The sequence below is a fragment of the Dermochelys coriacea genome, chromosome 4 (assembly GCF_009764565.3).
Source record: "Dermochelys coriacea isolate rDerCor1 chromosome 4, rDerCor1.pri.v4, whole genome shotgun sequence".
Lineage (NCBI taxonomy): Eukaryota > Metazoa > Chordata > Testudines > Dermochelyidae > Dermochelys > Dermochelys coriacea.
The window spans coordinates 42,197,365-42,210,037 of NC_050071.1; the positions used below are offsets into that span (position 1 = coordinate 42,197,365).

Genomic DNA, 12,673 nt, shown 5'->3' on the forward strand with positions numbered 1-12,673 from the left:
CCTTCAGTTACACATCTAATGAAAGATGAGCTACTGTACTTTCTTTGTGGTCAACGTAATCCACCTTTCTGTAGTATTTTTCTGTCATATTTGCTTTTTAAAATATTTATTTCCTTTTCACCTGTAAAGCTGGGTGCTCTGGATATTATCACCTGAGCCGGCTGCAGCTGAAAACTAGGTCACGGTTGAGGACTTTTGTTCTAACTTTTCCCACGTACAAAAGTGAGATTATTCTTAAAAGTCTCAAACGTGGGGCTTTCCCGCAGCGAGGCAGAGGCTGATGTTTCTTGCCGAAGTGGGTGAGGTTAGTTTTATGTTCTACTTTTTAAAGAGCCAGGCTCCAGCCCCAGACAATGTCTAGGCGGGGACCAGCGCCGGTAGCTACGCCAGGGGCTGTCCCGTGCACACAGCAGGACGCAGTGGGGGCGGGAGAGAGGAGGCATAACGGCCCCGGTGCTGTCACCTCCCGGCGGCTGGGCTTCGGCGCCCCAGCTCACTCCTCCCCGGGGCCGGTTCCGACTCCCTGACAATGAGCGCTGCGAGGCCGCTAGAGGGGAAGGAGCGTGGCTGGGGCGGGCGGCCACCGCCGGGCACGGTGCTGCTTCAGGAAGCAGAGTCCAGCTCCGGTGAGAGGCGGCGGGTGCATGACAAAGCACCTGAGGCCGGGGCCGCCAGCTCCACCGAGTGGGGAGGGGTGGCCGCTGGCCGGTCATGCTGTTGTACGCGCCCGCTCGCGGCTCCAATTTGCTCCTGCCGCTCATGGCTAGAGGGTTGCAGGACCCCGGGCGGCCCGCTCAGACTATCTGCACAGGCGGGGGGGGGGGGCACGTTAACGGTCTCTATGTGGCGCGCTCCCCCGCGAGGTGAGGGATACGGAGACCCTGTGTGACCTAGGCCGAGGGCGTGTCCCACTCCCCGTCCCCGCGCTGAGCCGCCTCGAGCCGGGCCTGCGGGCACCACGAGCTAGCCCGGCGGCTGTTGGTCGGAGGATCACGTGATCTGAGGGCGAGGCTTTTTGAGAGACGCTCTCGCGCCCGTTGCCGGCCAGGGAAGCGGACTCGGGGGGTGGTGTGTCACGTCACGCGCCCCTCTTTGCTAGTTGTCCCGGGCAGCGGTCTCGAGCAGGGCGCGTCGGTGCGGACGGAGGGAGCCGCCGAGGGGAACTTAAATCACTGCGGGGGGCTGTTCTCGCGGGAGACTCTATTCCGCTCGCTCGGTGCGGGGCCCCGGGGTGGTTCTGGGGCGAGCCTCGGTCACGGGGCACGGCCTCGTCTTCGAGTCTGTGTCCCGGAGAGGGGGCTGCAGAGCGGTCCTCACCTGGCGCAGCCAGTGGCTTGCGCGCCCCGGGGGAGGCGGCCCCAGTGCGCGCCCCTTGCTTCCGTTGCTGCGCCTGCCCTGCAGAGCTGTGGGGCTGACACAAGCCCCTGCTGCAGGGAAACAGCAGGGAGTCTTAGCTAGGCGCTGCCATCGCCCTTCTTCTCCAATCCGCGGTGGGTGGCATGGCGTCAGGCTGCGATCACTTCCCACGGGAAGCCTGGCCCGCCCGGGCACCTGCCCGACAGTAGGACAAAGGAACCTTCCTGTCCTGTTTGCGTGAGCCAAAGGGGCTAGAGCCTCAATCAGCGTGAAAGGCAGCCACGTGGGGCTCTGCCTTGCCGAGCCTGAGCAGCAGCGCTGGAGCTTCCGTTCCCATTGCTTTTGTAATCTAGGGCAGAGGTTCTCAACCTTTTTTTCCCTGAACCTCCCCCTAGCCCCCAATACGCTATAAAAAATCCACGGCCCTCCTGAGCCAGCATAATTGGGTTTCTGCATATAAAAGCCAGGGCCAGCGTTAGGGGTAGCAAGCAGGGCAATTGCCTGCGGCCCGAGGCCACAGAGGCCCCCACTCAGGCTTCAGCTCCATGCAGTGGGGCTTCAGCTTTCTGTCCTGAGCCCCAGCAAATCTAATGCTGGCCCTGCTTGGAGGCCCATCCCCCTCCTCCCAAACCTGCTCGATTCCCCCTAGGGGGCCCTGGACCCCAGGTTGAGAACTACTGATCTAGGGCACCTGGCACTCAGCAGAGCAGTTGCCTTTCAAATTGTGGTTGCAAGGAAAGGGGGAAGGTTCTTAGCTGACTGATAGCATTGCCATTATCTCCCTATGTTCTGTTTTCCCTCCTTCTGTAAGTTTGGGTCTCAACTATTATTAGTGTGTTTTTGAATTTAGTAATTTTATTTATTAGCAGACAGAATCAGTAGTCATGAAATATGTAAAACTAATTTCTGGGGAAATTGTCCAGATTTGCTAGGCTATGCTAATGTTCAACAGCCTTAAAACTATCTGTTGGCTAAATTTGGCTCTTAGGTAGATGGAAAAATGGCTAGCAACAATGACTGGTTTCGAGGTTCCAGAGTACCCAGTTTTGCTCAGATGCTAAAAAAGAACTTGTCCACTGAACCCCCTCCTCAAGTCCCTCCTCAGCCATCTCCACACCCTGTGAATATGGGCCTGATGTTTTCATCTTCTGAAAATTACAGCGTGCCAAATTCAGCACGTAATGTGACACAAATCACAGGTATTGTCTTTACGTTTATTAAGCTGATTTTCTTCGAAGAATAGCCTTTCAACACTTGTACAAATAGCTTTGCAAAATTGTAATGAAAATCAACCTGCCTAGATATGCCATCTACTTGCTTTTTACCAGGATCATTCATAACGAAAAATATTTTACTTACCGATTTAAAAAGATAAGATATTGAGGGCAAATAAAAAGTTAGAACTATTAACTTTAATTTTTATCTTTTTCCTCTTTACTTGTACATGCCAGTAAAACACATTATTTGACGGTTTCTTAATTATTATCCAGCAGTGGTGTAGCTAAAGAGATGCAACCTATTTAGATTTAACATCACATGTAACATCCATGGAATTTGTGTGTATAAACTGGGTGACTCTACAGGTGGAAGTACAGGGAATTTTCATTTTAATAAACTTGAATAACTATAAACATTTTTCAGAAATAGCTTTTCTGTAAAAGAGAAGTATAGAATCCTCATCTTTACAGCCCTCTAAGCTAATGCTATCTCAGCTGACTAATCTGCTCTCTGCCTTCGTCCCAGTCTCTCTTGCTTTAGGGTAACTTCTACCTGGAACCTGCAGCTGAGGATCCATGTGGGTGCAGGGGTCTGCCCAGTTGGAGTTCATTCTTTCATCAGGTCTATAATGTGTACACAGCACTTCATATAAAGTGCACCAACATGTATATAACATGCTTTGTGTGCATCATCTTTTGTAGAAAAAGCTGAGAATTTTAACTACAGTTTTGTTTGATAAAATGAGTACTTGTGGCACCTTAGAGACTAACAAATTTATTTGAGCATAAGCTTTCGTGAGCTGCACAATGCATCCGATGAAGTGAGCTGTAGCTCACGAAAGCTTATGCTCAAATAAATTTGTTAGTCTCTAAGGTGCCACAAGTACTCCTTTTCTTTTTGTGAATACAGACTAACACGGCTGCTACTCTGAAACCTTTTGTTTGATAGTAACAGATTCCCTGTCCCCTGCACATATGTAACTTTCAAATGCAGAAGTTCAAGATTTTAGCAGGTAGTCTTATTTCTGAGTCTTTTGTCTATCAATATGTTTATTATAACTGAAGAGGAACCCTTACTCTGTATAATTTAGATGCAGCATTTATTTCATGTGGCAGGTGCTTGTGTGTATTTGTGAACTGAACGCAATAACATTTTTGTGACTTTTTGGAGAAAAATGTTTCTCCTGTGGTTAAAGCTCAAAACGTACTTGGATAATTGGGCAGTGTCTTGCTTAGGAAACATAATCAAGTTTAGATCAGGCTAAGATAGCCCATGCTATAAAGTCAAGTCTTTTTTCTAGTGTAGATACAGGGTAACACCAGTGCTGTATCCTAGGCACCTGCATGATCCGTTAAAACAGACCTGAGGGCCCACGGTGTGAGGCAAAAACGCTATTGCCTTTTGTGATGCTTCTGCTATTTTTGTATGCCATGAAACAGATTTTGATGTGTTAAATCAGATAAACAGGTAATCTCTGGAAGTACTTGTATCCCTGGAAATTATGGCCTTTGGTTCTGGGTTTATATGTGATTGGGTTTGACTTCAGAGACTATCGGGTTTACTAGTCAAGGAACAAGCCCTAGTTCCTTTAAAGGGGTAGGCACTAACATTTACAGGGTTACCAAAACTACTTACAACCTCTTCAATTAAAACAAAATACAAATTGCTTAATCTTCCAGGTAGCCGTTGTTGAGATGCAGCAATACTATTCTCACACTTTCATTTTACTTTTATATATTGTTTTTAGCTTAGTACACACTAACATCTGAATTTAACAAATATATTTTAGGTCATGTTTCAGACTTGCTATGTTCCAAAGCAGCCCATCCACTTCCAATCACTTCACTTCTTCCAAAGAAAATACCAAAGGAGTTTATACTAAAATATAAACGTGGGGAGATGAATCCAGTATCTGCCTTGCATCAGTTTGCACAAATGCAGCGTGTGCAACTAGATTTGAAGGAAACTGTTACAACAGGTAAATGAGTGTCCTAGTTGCCTCATGAAGTTGCTCTGTATGCAGTTGGTGTGACTGGCTGATACAGAAACTATTTTTTTTTTAAATGTTGGTTGCACTGTATGTAGTATTAACAACTATTTTTACTATGCCTATATCATGCCTTCATGTAATCCAATCAGTGGTTAATGTGGTCACTACAAAGCCAATTATAGAAAAAGGAAAAAGCTCTCACCCTGGTTTTTGAGTACTTTTTTCAGGTACTTTTTAGACAATTAGTTCTTATAGTATATCTACACTGCAGTTAGATACCCCTGGCTCCCATGCCAGCTGGCTCAGGCTCGGGCTAAGGGGCTGTTTAATTGCGATGCAGATGTTCAGGCTCAAGGTGGGATGGTCCCAGAGCTCAGGCTGCAGCGTGCGCTCAAATGTCTCATCCCAATTAAACAGATCCTTAGCCTGAGACCCACAAGTCCAAGTCATCTGGCATGGGCCAGCTGTGGGTTTTTAATTGCACTGTAGACATACCTATAGGCTGTTGTTCTAATTATAAGCAACTTTATTTACAACTTGGCTTGCTAAATTTGTACCAAATATGAGTTAATATTATGCGACCTTGAACGTACTCATTTCGTGATGTGTAATTTGCATCCTCTCCACTTGCGTGTTTTTGGGATGGTTCAGGTGAATATTTGGTCATAGTGGACCTGCATCTGTATGGGGAGTTTAATGCTTTTTCAGTTCTATTCAGCTGAATCCTCCCAGACTGAATCGGATATGGTGGGATTGTGCAGGAAGTGAGCCAGTCAGTGAAAGATCCATGTCCACCCAAGGCTAACTTGGTTAACAGATCAAACCATGGCAATGACAGGAGGTTGTCCTGTCATATGCAGTGCAGTGCAAAAAGAGATGGAACCTGACTTTTCGAAGGTCTTGTTTTCACTGGGCTCTCAGCCTACTAGGAAGTAATGTGTCTAATCCAAGAGGAAAGCTGAGATATTGGCAAACTGGAATTCTGTTTTCTGACAAAGACTTTGATGTTGGGAAATACATTATCGGAAGTTTTACTGTAAACGTAAGCCCCCTTTTTAAGAAGTGACTTGAGCACTTAGGAGACTTGGTCTAATTGAAAGGCTATAGGATTTAGGCTCCTATATCACTTTTGAAAATGGAACACAGGCTCCTGTGTCTAGGTGTTCTTGAAAATTTTACTCTTAATTTCTCTATCTGAAGCTCGGGTCCTAAACATTACATCATTACTGAGAAGTAGAAAAATAGCCTCATTTTACAGAAGCATCGGATGGCCATAGTTTTCACTAAAAAGAAAGGCACCCAAGTGAAGGCACTAAAATGAAATGCCTAGCATCTCTGAAAAATTGGGTTTTTCACTAATGTGTATAAATCTATTTATGGACCTTGGATGAAAGGTGAAATGAGGTATGAAATATAATTCTTGTAAATGTAAAAAGTAGTTTGAATTTGTTAAAATATCTTGGCCTTATTTTCATCTCATCTTCCATAATTACAAATGCATAAAGCTAATGAATACATTAAAATAAACTTCTAACTGTATACGGCTTCTTTTTCTAGGCAACGTCTTGGGGACTTACTTTGCTTTTTGTGCAGTGGTAGATGGAGTTCAATATAAGACAGGATTGGGGCAAAACAAAAAGGAGTCTAAATCAAATGCAGCAAAACTGGCTCTTGATGAACTACTCCAGTTGGAAGATACAGCACCAAAGGTTTTTGAAAGTTCAGGTAAATATTCCAGTAACATCTCTACAATAAAAGTATTTTTAAAAATAAATGTGTAAAGTAGCTTTGACTAAACACTCCTGCATCAAGAAAAGGAGTACTTGTGGCACCTTAGAGACTAACAAATTTATTAGAGCATAAGCTTTCGTGAGCTACAGCTCACTTCATCGGATGCATTACTGCATCAGTGTCTCTGCCCATTCCAATGAATCCTTCCAGCAGCGTTAATCAGCTTGCAATCCTTAAATTTTCCCTTTCCTGCTCTTTTTCATTTTTACATGTTGCTTTCAAAGTTCCTGCTATCTACAAAGGGGAGAAAGCAATAAGGAAGTTAACCCTTTAAGCAGTTTCTTTTCTGTAGAGTCTTCCACGTTATTACAGCTATTCTTTCCAGTAAAAAATTTTATATTTTGTTCATGGTTTAAGACTTCTTGAATTGAAAGTCCTATTGCACTAAGTCACTGCTTTCTGAATAATTCAGTCATTACAACATTGATCTCCTGCTTTTTTAAGACAAGAACTTTATTAATAATCTTCTGTCCTCACTGCTAGAGCTTTGAAAGAGAGCAATACTTTATAGAATGTGGACTAGTTTAGGGGAACTAAATTAATTGTGAAGTAGCTTATTTTTGTTCAATGATAAAACAATTGACAGATGGCAAAGTGTGAATTTAAATTATCCTGGTTGTTTGAGGGCCTTCCTATTTCTATTTATGTAACTTGAAAAAATTGTTTCCAATAACCTTTTATTTTGGGATTTTAACTAAAATGTAACTTCTCTACTGCTAGAAACACTAAATGACAATGAATGTTTTAAAGTCTTAAATGTTTCCTGCAGTTGAAACTTTCTTATATTAAATTTACAGGTCCTCCCCAGATTCCTGCAGAACCCATAGTTTCAGCTGAATCGACATACATGTCAAAGATGCCTTATGGTAGGAAATCTATTGTCCCTCACAGAAAATTAAATTGGAAAGCTAACAGATGTCTTTACAGAGTTGTATTTGGTATTCGTTCCTGCCAACTTAATGATACCTATGAAAATATTACTACATGGTTCATGCAGGGGTGTCTCTGTTTTAGTGACACTAATCTCCCAGTGACGTCTGAGGTAAGAATGGTGTACCTGTCATATAGATGGATAAATACACAGATGAACTTGCTTAAAGTCAAACAGTGAGTCAGTGGCAGAGTTGGAATTAACATTTCTGTCCTCAAGATATAAAAGTCTGTGTCTAATAGATTGTATCTAGGGAGCATACTAGCATAACTTGCTTGAGTTTCCTTATTCTCAATTTTTCATATGCACTTTTAATTTAAAAAATGCCTGTTGGCGTTATTTAGTATGGATTAGTGAATGTACTGAATGACTTTATCATATGTTCAGTTTTGTAGCTTATCTGAATGGTTGACATTGCTTTGTTCTATTTTTTTCTACAAAGTTGTATTTTGCTGGTTTCTATAGTCTTTTTTTTCTTTTTAAATTATTTTGTTCACTAGAGAGAAGGCATCTTGTGTATGAAAAATTTTCACGAGTTGTCAGGGAAACCTTTAACAGTCTGGCTGCCAAATATCCTGAGTACCAGAGTTGTAGCAATTCACTGGCTGCTTTTATAATTGAAAAAGGCAAGTCTGTTTTGAATGTTCCATGTACTTGTATGAAAAAACTTTCGTATTTGTAGGGTGCATATACAAAAAGGGGTATTGAGCATAATATAGCAATGTAGATTAACCTGTATAGTAGCCTAATAAATCCCATAACCAGCAAACCCTACTCCTTTTGATGTACCATAAAATCATCTATAAAAAACAGAACATAATTGTACTTCCCTTATAAGGATAGTATAAATATAGATTTGCACGCATTGAAATGGAAAGCATTCCATTGTGTTAGCCCTCACCAGAAAAGATGAAAGATGCAAGCCTTCTCAAGATTGTTGGGGTTGAAACTGCTGCGTAATCTCACTTGTTCAGGCTTACTTTTCATTTTTGAATTTTCAGAGGGCAATCACAACAAATTATTTGTTTTGTTATATGCGTTTCACTGGGAGTTCTCAATAAATGAAATTTAAAGGGTTGCTTCTCAGGATAACACATTTCATAGTTGAAAGCTTTACATTGTTCATTCATTATAGCACCTTGGAGTCCCTGTTTTGGACTGGGAATCTATTGTGCTAGGGCAGAGGTGAGCAAACTACCACCCATGGGCCACATCCGGCCCGCGGGACAGTCCTGCCCGGCCCCTGAGCTCTCGGCCGGGAAGGCTAGCCCCAGCCCCTCCCCCGCTGTCCCCCCTCTCCTGCAGCTACGCCACTGTGCAGGCAGTGCAGCTTGCGCCCACCCACCTCCCAGGCTTTCCAATAAGCCTGTCCTGCTGCTCTGAGTGGTCTGGTAAGGGGGCGAGGGGTGGGGTTGGATAAGGGGCAGGAGGTCCCGGGGGCAGTCAGGGGACAGGGGCGGTTGGATGGGGCGGCGGTTCCTGGAAGGGGGGCGGCAGTCAGGACAGTGAGAAGGGATGGTTGGATAGGGGATGGGGTCCCAGAAGGGGGCGGTTGGGACAAGGAGTGTGGGGGTTGGATGGTTCCAGGGGGCCTGTTAGGGGGTGGGGGGGGTTGGATGGGGCGGGGGGTCAGGAGACAAGGAGCAGGGGGGGTTGAATGGGTCAGTGGTTCTGAGGGGGGCAGTCGGAGTGGGAGGGGGCAGGGGCCAAGCTGTTTGCAGGCACAGCCTTCCCTACCCAGCCCTCCATACCATTTTGCAACCCCTGTGTCGCCCTCGGGCCAAAAAGTTTGCCCACCCCTGTGCTAGGCACTATACAAACACAGAATAGATATAAGCCTTCTGGGGCAGGGACTAATTGAAGTAAATTCTAATATGAAGTAATTGGAGCACAGTCACTGGACCAAAGTTAGACAGTACAGAGAATGCAGATAGATGTATATGTTCTTTTGAAATCATAGGCCATGTTGTGCAGTAGATGCAGCCTACAGTGACTTTCAAGGATATCACCAAATAAAGTACCATTTGTGATGGGATCCCCATTTGTGGGACTTCTGTGCCCCTTTAAGTCTCCAGCCTGTGCTGTCTGTCACAAAGCTTTGCTAGTAACAAGCAGCAAACCCCTCTAGGCACTGTTATCACTTAGCACGACCACATGTGGAGCCCCACACCCATCTAGATTTCATGAATGCTCCCAGAGCCACTCATGACTCACAGAGAGAGGAACCAGCAAAATCCCCCCAGCTTCCAGTATTGTACCTCAGGAATATACCGTCTTGCACTGCTCAAGACCCTTTCTTGAGCAATGCAAGTTTATTTATTGGTTCACCACTTCATCAATGAAAAGTGGATATACACCAGCCTTCGTAAACCTGAGCAGATTTACCAAACACTTCAGGCAAACTCATTGGTAAAGATAAACATTAAAACAAGTTTATTGATTACAAAAGAGAGATTTTAAGTGATTATAAATGATAGGCAGAAAGTCAGAGTGGTTACCAAAAGAAAATATAAGCATGCAGTCTAAACCTTAACCCTTATCATGCTAGACAGTATTTAGGTCAAGAAGTGTTCTGACCCCACTGGATCTTAAAGTCCTTAATATACAGGTTTGTCTCTTAAACCTGAGCCAGTCTCCTCCGTTGGAATCTTCAGCCTTCTGAGAGTTCTTGTTGCTTGCTGCGTAGGTAGTGGGAGGAGAAAAGGCAAATGCATGGGGCCACTGTGTTCTGTTTTTACCCTTAGTCTGTGTGCTTGGAGAACATAAGTCCAGGTATGTCTGGTGGGCATTGCTGAGTCACCAGGCAAGGTTGAGCAACTCCTCTGGTGTGGCTTTGTACAAGTGAGTCATTGTAGTTGATGTACAATGAACTACATTGTAGTTCCCTTGCTGGACAATGGCTGTTGATGGTTGTTTGACACTGCCCAGGTGTTGGTTATCCCCCTGGTTATTGTCTTAGGGGAGCTAGTATCTGGGTGTTTCCCAAATGCACAGCATATTTTAGTGACAGTCATACAACACAATTCTCATAACTTCATATGCATTAATGATATACATAGTTAGATGGAACAGTGGGTATCAGAAGATCATAACCTTTCCCATCATACCTCCCATGGCATGCTTTATATGAAATATCACAGTTGTATTCAAATGATGAATATGGGGGGGTTGCAGGGCACTCCCCCAAGGTATAGAGTGTCACACCATTATTGTTAGCTAGCCAAGAGGTCCTGAAGATGTAGAACACTGTACAAAAGAATAGACTGACTTCTATGTATTTAAAATGAGAAGTTACTTTTGACAATAATCAGTATGTGAGGTGCCATATTTGTATTACTTTCCAATGGTCGTCTTTCCATCTTTGAGGGTTGCCTTATTCTGCTCTACTGATGTAATTTGCAATGCATGGAAGAGGATGCTAGAATTCTCACGTGGCGTATCTTCCTGCTATAATGTTGGACCCTAGGGCATATTTCTAAACTCTGGTGTTACCATATGTTAACAACAAGGTCAGGAAGTAAGGCGTGGGAGGTTTTGCTGGGATTATATCTGTAATGGGGGAGAGTAATGTTGACATCATCTACGATAGAGAGGGGCAGTTGCAATAATAACTTAATCTTAAAGGGATTAACAGGATGTAGACAGGTTTTCAGAGATGGAGAGAAAAAGAAAAATCTTTTTGGCGAGGCAAGGAGAGGAGGAAAAAGTAGTAAGGCAAAAAAGATTGAGTAGTGGGGTGAAATAAAGGGAGAGCCGGATATACTGCAAAGATGTCAACTTGGGGAATGGGGAGGATGGTGGAGTCCTGCCAATATGGAGAAGGGAAGGGAAACAATGAGCTTTGTTCTTACCATACTGATCTTAAACTGATGGGACATCCTGAAGGAGACATCACCTAGATGGTTGTGGATGTGGTAGTAAGGAAACCAAAGTGGTGAAATAGGCTTGAGTTGTCACTGCAAAATTAACAAACTTTGGATGAAGCTCTGAGGGGCAGCAACAGAGGAAAAGGGAGACGATACACACTGAAAGTGTAGCGAAGGAGATTGAAGGAGAAGAGAGGTATTTGAGCATTTAACGAAAACCCTTGGAGGTGAGTTTCAACGAGACAACGGTAAGATTCAACTATACTGAACAGAGTTCAAATTCATGTCTGTACACAAAGTATAATACCATCCTTTCATCTTCCCCTGCCTCGTACTTAAGTTGGTGCCTAAGCCGTCTGCACCATTGATACTCACTGAGCCATAGGTCTTTTTTTCTGTGCCTTGAGGTAGGCAGTGTTGGTGCAAGCTGTAACTGCACTTGATGCATTTATCTCGCTGTCACTTAGCAGTCTGAGTTGAAAGAGTTAAGGGAGTCATCGGAGTCATCTGTCTCCTACAAGATTATTAAAAGTCCCCCAAAACTATTTCTTCCAATGTCTCTATGGAAACTGAGTAAAAACTACTTCTCTCCCTTCCAGAAGAGCAGAGTTCTGAATTCTTCTCAGTTATCCCCTTCAGTTTACAATGTGTCAAGGACTTACAGGGTCCGTGATATACCAGGACTTTAAAAGTATAGTGGTCCACAGGTGTGTAATGAAATATTTTTAAATTATGCTCTAAACTTTTATGGTAAAGAGGTATTTATTTTCATTTACCAATCAAATTTAATTTCATAATTAAATAGTGGCCTCATAACATGAAATCACTCTTCTCTTCTCCCCTTTTACACTATAATCAAAAATGGAATCCTTTTAATTCCTCCTTTAAAAGCAGTTGCTGTAAAAAGATGGGATCCTTCAATCAAATGAAACTACTTGTTAACTACTTTTTCTTTTAGCTGGACAGCATGAAGTTGTCGCTCTAGGCACAGGAGAATTCAATTACAGTCAGTGCATTCATCATGATGGGAGAGTGTTGCATGACACTCATGCTGTTGTTACTGCAAGACGCTCTCTGCTTAGGTAAGAAGATGAGTACGTAAACTGCAGACAACCATTTTGATCAATCTAAATATTGGTGGCAATGCATTTTGTGAATAGTAGTTTTATATAGTTAGGGCTACTGTTTGGGGGGTTTATTAACTTAATTTTTTTAGCAATTTTTGAGTTTTATGGTGCTGTCCAAAAATTGGGGCTTTTGGAGGTTTTTTTCTTTATGTAGTGTATTACACAGCATTACTCATTACAGTAATATTTACTCTCAGTAATGTTTGATGTTCCCTAGTGCACTTTAACATAGTATTGTTGCAAACCGTACTCCTTAAAAGCTCATTAAGGAACCTTTACTGTACACTAGCAGGGTCTACATGGGCCAGTCAATGTGTGGCATTAGTGTTCTTTAGAAATCACAACCCTATAGTCTGCATTACTGCTCTGTATAGACAAGTCCTTGGATATAAGT

General features: G+C 43.4%; 1 protein-coding gene across 11 annotated transcripts in view; it reads left to right on the forward strand.

The window, feature by feature from the left end:
* Positions 1-535: 535 nt before the first annotated feature.
* ADAD1 (adenosine deaminase domain containing 1) overlaps positions 536-12,673 on the forward strand; it is a 33,062-nt gene continuing 20,924 nt past the window's right edge. For 2 of the 11 annotated variants that reach the window (XM_038400782.2, XM_043513102.1), the window contains exons 1-6: positions 1,007-1,134; positions 2,345-2,555; positions 4,364-4,552; positions 6,122-6,289; positions 7,153-7,221; positions 12,111-12,234. In XM_038400782.2, coding sequence (XP_038256710.1) covers positions 2,357-2,555; positions 4,364-4,552; positions 6,122-6,289; positions 7,153-7,221; positions 12,111-12,234 — 749 coding nt within the window. In that variant the 5' untranslated portion in view covers positions 1,007-1,134; positions 2,345-2,356. The other 9 variants (XM_038400774.2, XM_038400775.2, XM_038400779.2 and 6 more) reach the window with 9 other exon arrangements.